The sequence below is a fragment of the Danio rerio genome, chromosome 2 (assembly GCF_052040795.2).
Source record: "Danio rerio strain M-AB ecotype USA chromosome 2, GRCz13ab, whole genome shotgun sequence".
In the NCBI taxonomy this organism is placed as follows: Eukaryota; Metazoa; Chordata; class Actinopteri; order Cypriniformes; family Danionidae; genus Danio; species Danio rerio.
Window position 1 is genome coordinate 28,452,660 of NC_141022.1, and position 19,182 is coordinate 28,471,841.

Here is a 19,182-nt window from a genome sequence, read left to right on the forward strand (position 1 = left end):
TTGCATTGTCCAGTTGACTTTTTTTTTTGTTTACAAACATTCAAAATGTTGTATTTCGCACTACAAAAGCAGTGTATTGCTGAAGTAAGCTTCTTCTACATTCAGACACATTCATATGTTATGTTTTGAACACCATACCAATTAGTGATGCAACATTATAGATTTTGGCTGTACGATATAGTCTGAAGAATAATCATGTTTTTACGGTTATCACGTCTAATGTAATTTAGAACAACAAGCTTTATATTATCTATGCGACCTCTTTTGGGAGCATAGATAAGACCTCTTCCTATTTTGGGAGCATTTGTGCGACTGCATGTAATGGTTGTAGTGCGACCTGTTTAGATTTTTTTTCTAAAAACGTGCTGAATCAGTCTTCTCTGCCTCTATTTTGGGTTATATTAGCTGTCAATCACTCAAGGCTGTCAGATGAAAGGGAGCTTTTGTGACAGCGGGAAATGCAAACAGCTAAAGTTTAAGAAAGACACAATGAAAAGTACACAGGTTTGCAAACCCACCTAAAGTTACAAATTATGTCGCCGATAAAAGCGATAATGTGAATGAATGTTGATCCGTCAGCTGAGATAGTGTTTTCGGATAGAGTGCTGAAAGACTAGGAGTGGATCAGCTCTATAATGGCCCGAATCTCAATACGTTTTTCCACCAAACACAGAAAAATGTAAATTGGCGCAAACCTTAACCAAAACGTTCAATGAGTGGCAGAAGTGAAAGTTTTCATTCCTTTTTTTATTTGTTCTTTCTTGAGATGCATATTATTTTTCTCTTTAGTTACTGATGGCTGCTTTGCAGCTTTCAGCATTGCATTGAATAATTTATTATAACCTTATGTTTATGTTTTGTAGCAAAAATATTCTTTGTTTATTAAATTGACATGCATATATTTTATTGCAGATAAATTGCATTCAAGCACATTCAAGGCAGCATGATAATGAGAAATATAATTCATTGTTAGTATTACTGTCATCATTATTCAATCATTCACTCATTTTCTTGTCGGCTTAGTCCCTTTATTAATCCGGGGTCACCACCGCCGAATGAACCGCTAATTATCCAGCACATTTTTACACAGCGGATGCCCTTCCAGCCGCAACTCATCTCTGGGAAACGTTCACACACACACACTCATACACTATGGACAATTTAGTCTACCCAGTTCGCCTATACCGCGTGTCTTTGGTCTGTGGGGGAAACCCAAGTGTGCCGCAAGCCTACGTTTGAGTGAAGGTTTCGGCCGTTAGATCGCTCCCTGGGGGCTGGCTGCAGTACAAGTCATAAAGCCCGCCTCCTCCGTGTTAATGAAGGAGACTTGAGCCCAAATAAAAAAAAATATTACACTTGCAATAAAATGTCCCGAAAGATGGTTCTGGTTGATTAAGGCACTGGTTATTGTGCTGAAATAGGTGCAGATCTTCATTTTTGTAAACAGTTTGTTTTTAGCAGTAATTTAATGCTGGGCGTGTCATCGTGATTGACAGCTGTGATTGACAGTTTCTCAAAGCGCGGCGTCTGAGCTTCGGCAGGAGACTGAAGTAGACTGAAGTGTTATTATTCGATTTCTGTGTTATTTTACCATGACAAAATGAGTTCAGCAGTAAACTATAGTTTCTGACATACATGATCCTGGTGGAACACTGTTTATTCGCTAAGTTCAGGGCTTTTTTCGGGCTTTATTAGTTTGCTGATACACGCCTAGCCACCCAGATAGCAAAACACAGTTCCGGCTAGATTCTCGCCTGCCGGAGACTTATCTCTTAGAGCTCAGACTGACTAACGTTACCTCTGCTGGACCTACTCCGGATGCCTGGACTCACTACCCAATTCCAGCCCGAGTCAATCGAGCCAGATGCGGCGGCCGAGCGAGCCGGGGCTGCCGCATGCGAGCCGGAATCAGCCCGCGACGCCGCGAGTAAGTTATGCGCTGCGGCCTGGAGCTGGCGCGATTGAATATATAAAACCCTCATATTTGTTAACGTTATTACATCCATTTGTGTTGATATGACAGCAAACGCATGCTGAGAAGTTCGGGGGGCGTAGTTGATTTTACATAAAGCGTTTGATTGGAAGCTCGACTCTGCTCATTTTCGCGGCTCCTCCTCTGGCTCCATCAGACAATCCTTCTGCGCATGTCTGGCTCCAATTTCAGCAGTCTTTTGCGACAGTTTGTGCCCGTCAAGCAGGCGTTTTGCCCTCAAGGCGTTCAATGGGAAAAAGGGCTGTCGCGTCGTCCATATTTTTTACAGTCATTGGGGAAACCGGAGGAAGCCCATGCAAACACAGGGAGAACATGCAATCTCCACACAGAAACGCTAACTGACCCAGCCGAGGCTCGAACCTGCGACCCAGCGACCTTCTTGCTGTGAGGCAACAGCACTACCTACTGCGCCACTGCGTCGCCCATTGTCATCATTTACATTTTTATAATTATTAGACATTCATTTTGGAATTTGTGTGAGCTGCATGCACAATAAAGAATTTCACATCACATTTACTGGACACATAAAAAAGCAAATTATGACTCACATTCACCGAAGCAGCTCTCTTGGCACTATATGAGCTGTGGAAATCCTCACAGGTCAAATGTGACATTTAAAGCTGAAAAGATCTTTCAAGGATTTGGGAGAAGAAACAGGCTGTTGGAGAATTATGGCAGGATGGTGGAGGAACAGGAACGATTAAACAACCCATATCTCTGTCAGAATACTGTCCGCGAGAGATGAAGCAAATCAGACTCTATTTAACATTTAGTGTCAGGAACTTTAAAGTGTTTTCATCTCAATGTTAGAGGGTTAGAATAACAGCAGATCTGTTTGCTTCACTTAGTGGTTAAATGTTCCTGCAGGAGATTTTCAGGTTATTAACTGAAGAAGATGGAGATTAAAGCATTGCATCGTGGTAAATATTTTGATCTACGAATCCCTCAGAATTTAGCTGATTTTGTTTCACTGAAGCATGAGAGTTCGGTGAAGTAACACTATCTTTTCTGTGGGTATTTTAGAGAAGAAATACTTTATGACTTCCCCTGTACACACATTGTTTATTCTAACAAACAATATTCAGTGTCTATGATTCTGCTTTCTCTGCTTTAATAACTGTTCAGAGTTGCATATCAGGTAAGACTCCTGCCATTCTTCTAGAGTATTTTGTGTCATGTGCTGATCGGCCTCTCAGGAGTTTTTGGCCATTATCAACAACCTGAGCTGAATCGGTCCTCGTCTTCCATTGTCTTCCATAACCAATAAACAAATAAAGAAAACAGTACTTTAGATTTTTAGTTTTTTATTTATTATTTCCTTATAATTGTATTGTAGTAATATGCCAGACTGTTTATGTAACTTATTTAGGGTTATTGGATGCTGTAGCTTATTTCCGGTATTCATTCATTAATTCACTTGTTCATTTTCCTTCATCTTAGTCCCTGATTTATTAGGTACACCTTACTTGTACTAGGTTGGACCGCTTTTGCCTTCAGAATGTCTTAATCCTTCGTGGCATAGATTCAACAAGGTACTGGAAATATTCCTCAGAGATGTTGGTCTATATTGACATGATAGTATCTAGGCATGGGACGATAACCGTTTTCAAGGTATACCGCGGTTTGGATAAGTCAAGGTTTTCAAACCACCAAAATTTTCTATAATACTGTTCCTAAGGTATGTGTAATATTTTTTTACTCACATTTTTTTGCCGTTGTTTAGGACAACAGTATCTCCAGCAGAAAAAAATATCCAAAGATGCCATTTTAAATTGTAATGAAATCTGTGTTTTTGAAACAAATGAAGACAGCAGAAGCCAATGATTCATTTGAAGTATTTAGCCTGACATTTGTTGCTCCAAAATATTTTTAAAATAAATATATTGTGTTTAAAGAAGAAAAACGTTTTAGTTTTTACCCAGACAGTTTAAAAGAATATATTTTAGAGCAGTAATCATAATACTGTGATACTTTCATCCAAGGTTATCATACCACCAGAATATTATACTTGCCCATACTTAATAAAATCATGCGGTTGCTGCAGATTTGTCGGCTGTACATCCATGATGCAAATCTTCCATTCCACCACATCCCGAAGTAGCTCTATTGGATTGAGTTCCGGTGACTGTGGAGGTCATTTGAGTACTGTGAACTCACGTTCGAAAAACTAGTCTGAGATGATTCGTGCTTTATGACATGGCGCAGTATCCTGCTGGAAGTAGCCATCAGAAGATGGTACATTGTAGTCATAAAGGGATGAACATGGTCACAACAATACTCAGGTAGGCTGTGGCATTGACACAATGCTCAGTTGGTAAAAATAGGCCCAAAGTGTGCCAAAAAATAACCCCCACACTATTACACCACCACCAGCAGCCTGAACTGTTGATACATATAAGTCAAGATGGATCCATGTTTTCATATTGTTGATGCCAAATTCTGACCCTACCATCTTTGCAGCAGAAATCATCAGACCAGGCAACATTTTTCCAATCTTCTATTGTCCAATTTTGGTGAGCCTGTGTGAATTGTAACCTCAGTTTTCTGTTCTTGGCTGACAGAAGTGGCACCTGGTGTGATCTTCTGCTGCTGTAGCCCATCCGCATAAAGGTTGGATGTGTTGTGTGTTCAGAGATGCTCTTCTGCATACCTCGGTTGTAACCAGTGGTTATTTGAGTTGCTGTTGCCTTTCTATCAGCTCTTACCAGTCTGGTCATTCTCCTTTGACCTTTAGCATCAACAAGGCATTTTCAACCACAGAACTTCCGCTAACTGGATATTTTCTCTTTTTACAGCCTTCTCTGTAAACCCTAGAGATGGTTGTGCGTGAAACTCCCAGTAGATCAGCAGTTTCTGAAATACTCAGAGCGGCCTGTCTGGCACCAACAACCATGCCACGTTCAAAGTCACTTTTAATCCCATTTCTGATGCTGGGTTTGAACTGCAGCAGATTGTCTTGACCATGTCTACATGCCTAAATGATTTGCTGCCATGTGATTAGTTGATCAGAAATTTGTTAGACAGGTGTACCTAATAAAGTGGTTTATATTATATTATGTTATATTATATTATATAATTATGTTAAAAATTAGTTTACAATTATTTTTAACAGTGAAATTAGATTACAATTTATTGATTAATGCTGATGGAGATTTTAACTATATTAGTAGTAAAGTGTAAAGTTTACATTTATATTTTTATGCCAACATGTATAAGGACAATCGGATCAAGAAAACCAATAAATAAATCACTAATAAAATGAAATGAAATTAAATAGACAGACAGATGTACCTACATGGGTAGTTAATTTTTAAAGAGTAATGTAAGAGAAAATTGACAGTAAAAATGTTAAATTCTGAGGCTTTAATGAACCATTCCTGTTAAAAAAAATCTATTTTGTGTCCACTAGAGGGTAGAGCTGGGTATATTTTCCTTGTGTTTAGCCTCAATTGACATCATTGTCATATGTACATACTTGTTGGTTTGCTAGATTTTTTTGTTTTGTTTTTATCTCACTCTATTTATACAGAATACATTCAGCATGCTGTTCACTTTTTTCAGTTCATGTAAAACTACATCTTCGGCATTTTATATTCTGCACAGCATTAGCTAGAAACCATTTTTTTTCCTGTCACTGTCAATTCTGAACACAGCAATAACAATAAAAATAGTTTACTAAATACAAAAAAATATAGGCAAACATTTATTAGCCCAGGTATAAAAAGTTGAGCTTAGGATCCAGTATAAGCTGCTTTGTGTACATTCAACCTTCCTCAGCGTATTGGATTTAGAGACACAGAGTGTCATTATTTGGCTGCAGGCAGAGTCCAGTTAGTGTTGCATTTGGAAACAGGCCAGTGACGTGTAGGACGCATCAGGTTATTACTGTCAGCACACTTGAAAACGGTAAAGCAACAAGTCACAGATGTGAAGCCTCATTTCAGGACATCCACCGCAAGCAACCCCTGAAATACCTTATAGACACATGCAACAGAGCTTCAGAGTTCCTCTCTCTCTCTCTCTCTCTCTCTCTCTCTCTATCAAAGGCTGGTTGTTTCAGGCCAGATCTTAGTTTCAGGGCTTTGGATTCAGAGAATGGCACCAGGAGGCTGGATGGGACGCCACTCTCTGTGGAGCATCTGATGGGATTAAAAGCCTCTCAACTCCTTTTTGGAGGTTTCCGAACAGAATTTCAAGAAACTAGTGAAATATCATGAAGTAACCTCTGAGGAACATGAATTGTTTTTCTGGCTCGTTTCTACTTTCCACGATTTAGTGAAGTGAGGCAAAACTAGCAGAGTTGTGATTTCTTTAAGACTTTCATCCAGGACTTGTATGGGGCTACGGTGGACCTTTTTGTTGGTGATATATTGAAGCTCATGTAAAGTTTTGGTGCGAAACTAAATCTGCAAAATCAGTAACAGTTTTGTTCATCAAGTGGCTTCAAGACAGTCACAACATAATGTATCTGAGCGGATGGAGGCCAAGTGGACATGAGATCGAGACGTGAAGTCTTTTTAAAGTGTTGTTTTTAATTGTATCAATCCTTTAATGTGCCTTTAAAATTGGAAACACTCTACGTGTTTTAACTAAAGTTTTCAAAAGCTGACATAAACCTCTCACACAATGAGCAAAGATCTTCGTTTTCCCAGGAAGGCGATGCAGATGAACTATTCAACAAGGAGACACTCGTGTATTGGGTATGTATTTGCAAAAAACTGATGGAGTTTGTTAAAGTCACTGCGGCAGTAGTCATTTCGATGTGTGTGTAAATCATTTTTCTGGCCAAAAAGTTTTGTGTGTGTGTGTAACAAATTCCTAGAGGAAACTAGTGCTCCCGTGTCTTAAACCATTTCTTTAAAGCCTTAGTTTATATGGACTATATTTTGACCTTGGTGATATTCTGACAGGTTTTTGGCACTATAAGAGCTTTGTAAAAGTGAATACAACATCTTTGTTTTAAGATTATCATAGCTCTGTTGATAGATGTTTTAGTAAATCTACAGAATGAGATGTTCTCCCTGTGCAGAAATGTTGTTTTTGTACTTCACTGTCCTAACAGGATGTTGTGTTTAAGAAAGGGCTGACGCAAACTAGTGATCTGTTTTAAAACATCACTCTGCGCTTCAGTTGTAACATTTTTATTGATCACGTAATGACCTTAGTGTCACTTTGACAGGTTTTTTTAAAGTGTCCGTTGCATCACATCAATGACCCATGCTGGGAATGTCATTTCTGCATTGTAGATGAGAGCATTTTGTAAAACAGGATTTGCTTTGTGTGTGAGTATGTTGTGCTTTGTCTTGACCGTTTTTTCATCTAAAAAAAAAGTATTGAAGTCAAAAAGTGGTCTCATCTCCTCTTAAACATCTCTTCAGTATCAAATTTCATTGACTATATATTGATTTTTCTCTAGAAACTGACAGGTTTTTGCACAAAACCAAACTTTGTGTTCACACAAAGTCAATTTCCCAAGTTGTGAATGTCATTGCTGTGGATGAGTGCTTTTTGTGGAAGAGTGTATTTAGTGTATAGTGTGTATTTTGAAATACCAAAGAATGAGAATTGCAGAATGAATTGCTCTCCGTGCTTTTTGTCTAGTTCTCCATGCAGGAGGATTTCATGTTTAAGAAAGAGTTGAAGCAAACTGCGCTCTCTTCACTTTAAACATCTTTTTAATGCCTCTGTTTTGATGAAACAATAACCTTAGTGGAATTTTGAGTGTCCATGTTGCACCATGTCATTGTCCCAAGTTGTGAATGTCAGTTTCAAGAGATTTGCTTTCTGTGCGTATATGTTGTGCTATATTTACTCAGATCTTTTCTGTGTAAGACAGTTTTGAGGCAAGCCAGTGGTTACATTTCATAAAGTATGTTTTTGAAGTTTACTAATTCATTAATTAAATATTGATATTTAACATAACGATGGTTATTTAAGCTGTGTTGATGAGCACTTTAGTGAGATTTGCTTACTGTGTGAATTGACACATTTTGGTGTAAGAAAATCTTGAAGCAAGCTACCGTTTTGTTTTGCAAGTGGTACTTTTTAGAGGATTTCAGTACAAAATAAGTTTTGTTAAAGTTGTCTGTGTCGCACCACATCATTTGTCCTGCATTGTGAATCTCATTTTTCTACTTGTGACTTTTCTACTTGTTTGCTCCGTGTCTGTATATCTGACAGCCGTAATATGATGAGTGCATGTTCTAGCGGAGAGTTTCTTTGTCTTCCCTGTCCCTCTGAAGACTCTGTTATACATGTTGTGTTAAAGCAGGCCAAGAGCAGCAGTGCAGGCTGTTATGTGATGTGTTGTGTAGCTGTTGTATCTGTGGACAGCCTGAGGCCTGCGGAGGTAGAGAATCGATGACTGTGGATGTTCGTCTGTGACTACTATCCAGCATGTATGGCATTACCCAATAGACATTAGGAGAGAATTCCGCACTTGTACTATGAATCCTGTTTTACATCATGTATTTTGGTGATGGAGATATTTGACAGTTTCCCTAAACTGTATTGAAAATAAACATATGAATTAAGTTATATGGTTGTGATATGGATAGTTCACATGCCTATTTTAAAACATATAATGGCTGATAGGTAGCTATCAACTTGCATTATATGAAGCTGAAAAAACATGTACATGAAGTGAGTTTAAAAGTTTTGGTCTGTAAGATATTTTCTCCTTTATCTTTTGGAAAAAAATACTTTATAGCAATGCTAGAATAAACTGACTAAAAGTGAAATAAATTGTTCAATCGAACTTTGTTCATCAGTGCATCATGGTTTCCACAAATATATCAAAGCAATATTATTGTTTTTGACAACTGTTTGCTAATATGAAATTTTTCTTGAGCGCTAAATTATATTGTATTCTTAATTTATTATATTTTATTAGTTACTAAGCTAAAAACTAAAGTATATTAAAATAATTTCTAAAGAATCATGTGACATTGAAATTAGATTTTAAAATATATTTAATATTTTTACCTGTATTTTAAACAAAATGAATACCATTTGTTGAGCTAGAGCCTTTAAAAAAAAGAATCTTTTCTAAAATAAACATTCACAAATATAATTGAAAAATAATCACAAAATAATTGCCATTAAATTATTAATGAGATAATGCACATGAGAGGTGCTGATTCAGTCACTCCGCACTGTTTTGTTCTTACAATTCAATAGAATTGTACAGCTCCTGTGTGTAGTACTGGATCCTTGCGTATCTCATCCGTAGCCTTTTGTTTAATTTGATTTTTGATAGTTGTAGGCTGTGAAAGAACTGAAATCATTTAATGTAATGGAACTGTGAACAATATACCGTTTCAGCACTGATATCGCAATGTGTGCATACGCTATAGTCGCATCGCAGGATATGCGATGTTTGTTGCTTTGGATTATAGTTGATCAACATCACAGTTGAGAATGCATGAGATTTGTGTTGTAACTCCAGAGTTAAACTAAAACGGAGATAAACAGATAAATAAAAGTCATTGCATATCCTTTGCATGTGTTTAATATTGATTAAGATTGAAGCATTCAGGCACAAAATAGTACATTTGTAACTTTTATTAACAATAATTCTTCTTAATAATGTATTGACTTTATTGTATTAATAATTATTTTACATTTTACATTACATTTTAATGTAATGTGGTTAAATCTGCCTGGAAAATTACTGCATACCTTGAATGTTTATCTGACAATAAGGATCAAGCATTCAACAGACCCGTGATATAAAATACAAGAAAAATTGGGTGTTATGAAAAAAGATACATTTTTTTAGATTATTGTTTTGTAATATTTAGGCCAACTAGAAATCAAATGATCGTTTAACTGTAATTTATCATAAATATTTTATCCTCTGCCATTAAAAAAGCCAAATGTATTGTTCAATACCAATGAGATATTGTACATCCATAGTTATAGACAGTGAGTCATCTGACCAATATATTCATTAACTTTATCTGTAATGTGAAAGTAGATTAATTTGAGGCTCTTTAAAACACTGCAACGCTTCAATCTATGTATGGCTCTCTAAAGAACCTGTCACAACTCCGCACAGCATATCACAGTGTTACCCTGTTTACAAGAGGCTTTTCACTCAGAGACAACACTCTTACTCTCCACGTGACTGACACAAAGCTCTGACTTGTTTCCTAGATGGATCTCGCCACAATAGCCATTTAAAGCACAGAAAACACTGCAGTAGAACATCAGCATCAAAACAGACAACTGGAGAGTTACCTCATAGTTTCTTCATTTTCTACCACAATGATAGGTGACGTGTAAAATATGTTGAAAGAATCTTACTGATTTTTTTGTTGTTGTTTATAGTCATTGAAAAATTTCTTAATTTGTGCATATTTTTAATAATTTGTATAATATCATCGTTTCACACTGAAAGAAAATGACTTTTGCTGTTTGGTCAAACTACTTTGTTGAAAAAGCACAATTCTTAAAGCTTTTTTGGAATAAATTAGTTTTATTTTCAATTCAAAAATAGTTAAAATTATTATAATTTATTTTCAATCCCTTAATTTGTAAAAATTAATGGGCTCTATTTTGACGGTCCATGCGCAAAACGAAAAGCGCAGGGCGCAAACGCTTTCAGGGCGTGTCAGAATCCATATTTGCTCATTTAAGGACAGGAAAATCCGCATTGCTCTGTGGTAGGGTTGTAACGGTATGAATTTTTCACGGTATGATAATCGTCTAAAACAATACCATGGTTTGACGGTTTCGCGGTATACGGTATGTTACAAATGTTACAAAATAATAGAACAGTGAAGCAAATTTGACTTTTTCCAAATAATATATTTTTAGTTACTATAAACAACACCACTTACAATGAACAAATAAAATTAAGAAAATAATAAATAATGTGTCAAAGTCCAAATAAAGTCCAAATAAACATGGTGCAAATCCTCAGTAAAAATAGTTATAAATATTTACTATACTATAAATAGTTACATAACGAAACTAGATTCAATATGGAACATCCTTAGGTTTTATGTGCCAGCATGGATATGGTTGTCTATCGATATGGATTTGGATATGGTTGTCTGCAATGCAGACAAACAGCTGCATCTTCATTTGTGTCTTTTGAAAACAGCAAGAGCAGCAGTTCGTCTTTGCTGTGTCACTGTTTTGTCATGTTTCTGTGCTGCTGTGCATGCAAAAGTACTTAGTATGAGAATTATTTCATGCAAAACTTTTTTTTTTTGCGTTTTATTTAGCCGCGCATAAATGTATGCCTATCTCTCATTCCGTGTTGTTCAAAAAGCTTGGCCCACAAACAAAAGCGAAACCTATGCTTATTGGTTGTGATATAGCGAGTTTGAACCAATCTGGGCATGGAGGAGGGACAATGCATCAATGTATCATGTCTGATTTGTCCGGAGACACAGTGACGAGCGTTTCTTTGTCAAATCAGCGTTGTCAAATGTTGATGACGTAACCGCACTGATTCCGGAGCCTCTGAAAGTCCGCGAATGTTATGTGATACAGCACTGGAAAGCTGAGATTCTCTTCTTTATGCCAATCTTTGAATTGTATGAATCAGATCAGCGGATAAAAAGTTATTAAACATTTAAGAGCAATACTTATTTTTAGCTGCGGGCGGCTGTCTCGGTCTTTAAGGGTTAAAACCGTTGATATGCAATTGTTCATGGTATGATAATCGTGCACGTTCAAATCGTGGTAAACCGTCATACCGGTATATTGTTACAACCCTACACTGTGGCGTATGGTCTAAAAGGGTTGAGTTTATTTTCTTAATGAGTTATAGGTGTGTTTTGAGAATAAACCAATCAGAGTCCCATCTCCCATTACCTTTAAGAGCCAGCTGCGTCGCACCATAAGTGCATTTGCTATTTACAAAGTAAGTGGAAGGGGAAAAACTGAGCATTTCACAAGCAAACAGTTAACAGTTTTTTTTTTTTTTTTTTTTTTACAGAAAACGGTTAAACAGAGCATCTACCGCGCAAGAATGAGAGAGAATCGATCTACTTTCGCTCTTGGATAGGGAAACCTTTACGCACAGACATCAATTAGTCTATAAATAATTAATTTCGTTTGTTAAGCGCAAATATTTGTTTCAAAACTATTTCTAAATTCAGTTCTAATTTCTAGCAAACGAATAAATGAACAATAATAACGAAGTGAGTTCAAAAACCTGAGTTATATCCTAAAACACATGCTGTGCCCCATATGGATTAAAACCTGCTGGTGGGCAAATCTAAGCTTGTTTTTAATAAAACAAATATAAATATGGATATAATAAATAATACTGCTAATAATAATAACATTATACGAAAGCAAATTGTTATGAATGAACTGAAAAAGCCTCCCAAGATGAAGGCATAAAAGCAGTGGTTTCTCATATTTATGTAGGCTAGAAAAGAATAAGTTTTGTAATATTTTAATCCTTTATATTTATATCCTATATATATTCTTATTATATCCTATATATAGGCTTATCCTTGATATTTAAATTTTTTCATATTAAGATATTTGCGTATTGCTCTACATCTTGTGTGTAGGCTATTAAGCAGTGTGTAAGCGAGGCGCAACTCTGCGCTGGAGTTTGGACCGGGTTTGTTTTGGTCTAATGAAAAATCTATTATAGTTTCTCAAAATAGCAACGCAACAGCAGAGCGTCTCAGAACGCCTTCCTTTTTAGACCAGAAAGCCTATGGGTGCACATATGAGCGCAAATGCATTTGCTATTTAAAGAGCATGGCGCAACGCCTCAAAACCACTCTTGCGCCAAGCTAAAACTAACAAACAAGTATTGCGCCGCGCCTTGCGCCACATTGCGCCAGGTGTATGATAGGGCCCAATAAGTTAACTTTTTTATGTTGAGAAATTAAAATTAAAATTTGTGTTGAGACAACATGAAGGAATTGCATTAGGGGTGTCAAAATTAATTGTTTCTTCGGTGCACCGCGATGCAGAAGCTCACAATTTGGTATCGGTTCAGTAATAATCATAACCGGTTATTATGTACTGACGTCATTTATCTCATATGGGAGGCGTTTGCCAGTAATTAAAACGCTCCAACGACTTAAAACCCATAAACTGTGCACAATTTGACTGCGTGTGTGTTTGGTGGATCAGTCTTTCACTGACACACAGCAGAAGCTCTTATTTCACTGCAATTGAGAGAATGAAAGTACTCCATTTCTTTCTTTCTCTCTTTCTCTCACACACACTGTGGCCCATTTTGACCTGCTGGCGTGACTTTTCTTCTCCTCTCGGCTGTTTTACAACAAAACTTTTGAATACAGACACGAGCGCATGCCTTCAAAGTTTTCTTCACCGTGTTTATCATGGATCAGCTGTGATCGCTGCTGCCGCCTGCCACTTATCACTCATCACTCATCTGTGGAGAGCGCAGCGTGCAAGAGCCAATCGCGACCATTTTTGTTAAGGGGGTGTCCAATCAAAGGGGTGTAAGAGAACTAGACAAGGATCAGAGAGCGAGCTGGATATTTATATTTGTTTATATTAATTTCTATAAATGCTTGTGTTGTTTAAAGGTACAGTTTATATATATATATATATATATATATATATATATATATATATATATATAACAGTATATAAATACTTTTTGTATTAAATTACAAAATTGTATTACAAATTTAAATATAAATATATTCATACATTTTAATACAGGAATTGCTGCTACGAAGAAAATACAAAACTGATGCACCGTGATATCGAATTGAACTGAATCGATGGCATGAATATCGTAACCGAACTGAACCGTGAGACCAGTGTAGGTTCACAGCTCTAAATTGCATGGAACCCTGAATTTTTACAGTGCACAAAATATGCTGATTGCTTGTTTGCATGAAAAGGTCTGGGTAACATTTTCAGATTAATTCACACTGGGACCTGCTTTGAAAATAATAATAATTTCACTTTTCCCTAAAAACTTTTGCCTATACAGCAAAGATTAGTGAGCCACTAAATCATTTAATTTGATACAATCAATTTGTTCAAAATACTGATTCATTGAGGGATGCTCATAGATGCTAAAAGCCACTGCTTTGGTTTAGGTTGAATGCTCTTTGATGGAGCAAAAGCAGAAAATAATAATATATTCAATTTTAAATTGTGTAATGAATTATTTATTCTAGCAATATCAGTGACTGTTAAAGATATATCTGTTTTAGTGTTGACTAGTTGAGCCTTGCTGCTGTGTGAGCATGTAAAATTAATAGCTATTTGTGCATGATCTTGTGCAGGGCTTGCAAAAGCCGGTAGTCTGACGTCCTGGGGCTTTGCTTTTAACAGGTGGGCAACCAAATCTCCAGCTGCCCAAAGGGCTAGTGGGAATAAATATAAATTTCAATGCCTTTACATTCACACAAAAAATTGATAAGGTAAGAATGTCCTGCTGATACGACAGTAATAATTCCACTATTTTTTACTTGAAAAAAAGCCAATGTATGATATAATATGAGAGGTAATATAAATAATTACCTCTCAAATAATGCAGTGTTTCAGTCAATGTGCAGCACTGAAGCACACAAACATTCGTCACTTTCACAGAAATCACACTGACACAAAGATTCAGATACAGAAATTGCCTGAGCTAAATTTAAAATTTATACGTGTTATATTTAAAATCAATTTCATGTGTCAATAGCAGCATGAACTGAACATCGGGATTTGTTTTATTGGCAATCACGTCAGAGATGTTTCATTCCCTCAGCACCAAATAATGACTTGAACTAAGTACCTAAGTTTTTTAAAACATGACATTTATTCAGGGACGATTAATAAAATTAACAAACATGCATTAATTTTCTACCTCAGAATTGTACAGAACCGTAGGACATGACTTTCTTTTGGTTTGTAAACAGTTTCACATCATGATGTTAACATCAGGAAGTGTCTAAGCTATGCAAAATGTAAGAATATCATATCTTTATGCAATTATTCAATATTAAGATTGTTATACTGTACGTTAGTTAGTCTGTCAGACTGTAAATAAATAACCGTTCCATTAAGCTCTTAAGTTATGCGAGTGCGCACGTCTGGTGCTTGCTGGAGTGTGTGCAGGTACAGATCAGACATACGTTGCTATGAGAGACAGGATACAGTTAATGACATATAAAGTTTAATGATTTCTGTCTACATTTCGAAATTATTCAACAGGATCGGTAAGCAACTGCCAGTCAGCTTGTGAAAGGAATTGTCTGTTTGTATTTTTTTTAATTTCACTTAAGGAATAGTTAAAGTGCCAGTTACCAAAAAATTAAAATGCACTCACTATTTACTACCTTACTTGTTCAAACCGGTTTTAGTTTTGTTGTTGTTGTTGTTGTTGTTGTTGTTGTTGTTGTTGTTGTTGTTGTTGAACAACAGATAAGGATATTTGAAAGCATTTTATGCTCCCCAAAAAATGTTCCCCGAAAACTTTTCTGTAACCGTAGTAGTGCTGTGAATTATTTGTTTAACCCTTTGAGGTTACGTGCTGACTGACCGACTGACTGACAGGTGTGTGATGCGTGAGGTCAGCAAACATGAAGTAGCTTTCAGTTAGGATGAACAGTGTCCATAATTTTAATTTATTAATAGATAAAGGCCTATGGTTCTGCATACAATGGTTTTATCTTGCTGGAGTTTATTGCCGTTTAACTTTAATGTAGGATGCATCAATGCCGCTCTGTAGGTCTACTGGAGATATTCATAAATATTCCTAACAAATCTAATAAATGTTGGAGACATACTCACTACATAAACGCACTGAATTGCACTTCAGCAGCAATTATTTGAGAGCGCTTTTGCACTACTTGAGAGGTTTTGTGCACGAGCAGAGGAAATCGGTGCAAAGAATGCGATTGATAAAATAAATGCAATCTCCACTTGTTATACTGCTCTCACTACATTTCTCCATTTGTCATTGAAATAACACCATAGGTAATTGGAATTTTGTATAAAAGGCCTGCCGCCACAGCTGGAAAAAATCCTATATATATATATATATATATATATATATATATATATATATATATATATATATATATATATATATATATATATATATATATATATATATATATATTAGGGTGCTTTCACAACTGTAGTTTGGTTCATTTTGTCCAGTCCAAGGGCAATAAATGATACATTGTTGCATTTTCTGCTGTCTTTGGGTAGTTTTCACACCACACTGCTGGGTTTGGTCAGAACCAGTTAAAAAGAACCAAAATGCACTCATCTTACAAAATCCACATCTCTCATTGGCCAGATGTTGTTGAACATAGTTCCTAAACTGCTTATTGATTGGCCAGAATTATATAGGGGAACATATAGGGAATTATATAATTATATAGGGAATATATATTAGGGGTGTAACGGTTCACAAAAATCACAGTTCGGTTCAATACGACACAGTGGTGTCACGGTTCGGTATGCTTTCGATACAGCAAAAGAAGAAAAAAGCCTGACGATTTCTCCAATGTAGATTTTTTTAATGTATTAAAACTAACATCATAAAAGTTTGATCATGTTTTTTTTCTTTTACTTTAAACAGTGATAGAGCTACACTTCTGGGGTTTCTGCATAGCAGCCAATAAAACAAATCCTTCTTTATACTCAAAACCAAAAAGCAGCTCATAAAAAAATAAATGTAATATTGTAGCAGTTAAACAAATAAAAAGAAAAGAACAATTTAGTTTGTATATGGAACTCAGTTTCAATCAGTTTTTAAGTATGTTTTTATTTTCAGAAAGATAAGTGTCCACCTTTTCTTTAGCACAGCTGCTTAATTTGATGGTCACCTGCCATTTTAGTGGATCTGAAAACAGGAATTATCTGACTGAAATGGGTTTATGAAGGAAAAATGTAACGGGACTCTATTACATTTAAAATTTTCTTAAAACCCGAAATTTCCACTACCGTTTTAGATTTCTCATATTCACAGCTATAAATGTACCAATCGCCTCTGTGATTTGTTTTGCCTTGTTCGAATCTGTAGAAATTGCCTGTCTGAATGCTGTTCCAGTTCCACTTACTGATTCCGTGATGTCAGTGGAAATGAGTTACCATTCTCAAATATTACCTCTAAAATAGCTTACTGTCATAGCAGATGATTTTTTCTAACATTCTCTTGGTGGCGGTGATGGTGCGCGACGTATCTAAAAAGCGGTGGAGGCGTGTGCGTGCCAAGTACCTGAGCGGTGGGGGTAAGTTGTGCCCAACGTAGTGAACGTACCTGAAGAGCTGGGGATTAGATTATCATTCATTTGCGGGTATCCGGGAGTCTATATGCATTTGGGGGAGACTCCTAAAACTTCTGGGAGACTTGGGATGTCTGGGATTACATCAACGTTACTAGCCATTTTGCGAGCTAGTGTAGCGCGTGCCTGACTAGAGTAGTGTTTGGAGATGGGCGGGTGTGTGTCTGTGGTGATATGTGAACAGGTTATTGAGATTGGCTGTTCTGTCAGGGCCAGGGTTGCTGGGGCAATGGGGGCGGAGCCAGCACAAGCAGGCTGAGACAGAAGTCAGGAAGATTGCTAACGAGTGCATGCTTTAATAAAGTGATATTCCAAATTCAAAAGCGTTGGTGTACTGTTTAACATGACAGCGGGAAGGCAGCATGTTGTCTGCCACGTCATTTGGGATGCCATGTTGAGAGTTGTTGCACTGAAAACTTTTTATTTTGTACTTATACTCTTTTATCTTTTTAAATGTTAGTCTGAATCGAATCGTTTGCTTTGTAATGCGTACCGAACCGAAAGTGTCATTCTGAACGGTTCAATATGAATACGCCTATTGTTACACCCTTATATATATTTATATAAATATATTTATATATATATATATATATATATATATATATATATATATATATATATATATATATATATATATATATATATATATATATATATATATATATGTTTATATGTATATATATATATGTATATATATATACATATGTATGTATATATATATATATATATATATATATATATATATATATATATATATATATGTATATATATATTTATGTATATATATATTTATATATATATATATATATATATATATATATATATTTATATATATATATATATATGTATATATATATGTATGTATATATATATGTATGTATATATATATATATATATATATATATATATATATATATATATATGTATGTATATATATATATATATATATATATATGTATATATATATGTATATATATGTATATATATATGTATATATATATATATATATATATATATATATATATATATATATGTATATATATATATGTATATATATATATATATATATATATATATATATATATATATATATATATATATATATATATATATATATATATATATAAAATAACTGTGAGGGAACATTTGGAATATTTGTATATTATTGTTATTTTAAAAAATAACTACCCTGTAACATTCTGGAAAGTTTTTAGAGTTGCCAAAAATAACCTGAAACAATGTTTCCTTTATTTAACAGTATATTATCAAATAAACTCAACTCTAAACTGTACACTATGTATTTTCTTTCTTATGGTTTTCTAACCTCACAAAGCTGTGGTGATTTCGGCCTCTGTAATTGTACTGTTTCAGCAAATAATTGAGGTCCCATCACATATGAGGGTATCACCTTGTTGAGTCTTTTCCAACCACTGTTTGAGAGAGAGTCAAGTGAGGTTAACCAATAACAGGACAACAGTGTCAGTATCCAGCAGACCCAAAAATAAAAGCTCAGTGCTCAGAATAGTCGATAGGCGCAGCACTGATGCTGTGACCAGAGTCGCTGTGCGTCACTGTTCTGCTCCATATTTTCAGCATGGCTGCTCTCCGCAATGACTCTCAGCACTCATTGATCTGTCAGCCTCTCTCTCTCTCTCTCTCTGATGACGGTGTACCCGTCTGCACTTCCTCCATTAGAAACCAGCCATCTAATAGAAGCAGACCAGTTTTATGCCCTGCTGTTTTTTTATTTTTTATCTGCCTCTTAAGTAATAGACTGATGACATCTACTGGTAAAATTATGCTATTGCCAAATTCACATATCCGGTTGTTTTGAAGAAAGTAGAAGTCTAACTTTAGAGGTGGTCCATTCCATGTCAAAGTTTAGCTGGACTTCCAATTTGGTGATTAACTGGTTAGCCTACACTCTCAGAAATAATG

The 19,182-nt window shown here is 35.7% G+C and overlaps 1 protein-coding gene across 15 annotated transcripts in view; it reads left to right on the top strand.

Moving 5' to 3' along the window:
• pde4ca (phosphodiesterase 4C, cAMP-specific a) overlaps positions 1-19,182 on the top strand; it is a 91,877-nt gene that overhangs the window by 14,480 nt on the left and 58,215 nt on the right. The window contains exon 1 of one of the 15 annotated variants that reach the window (XM_087240863.1): positions 5,875-6,693. The exons of 12 other annotated variants lie outside the window; for them this stretch is intronic. In XM_087240863.1, the coding sequence (XP_087096989.1) occupies positions 6,620-6,693 (74 nt within the window). In that variant the 5' untranslated portion in view covers positions 5,875-6,619. Of the gene's footprint in view, positions 1-5,874; positions 6,694-19,182 lie in introns of those variants that run through there. 2 more of the 15 variants (XM_087240864.1, XM_087240861.1) reach the window with 2 other exon arrangements.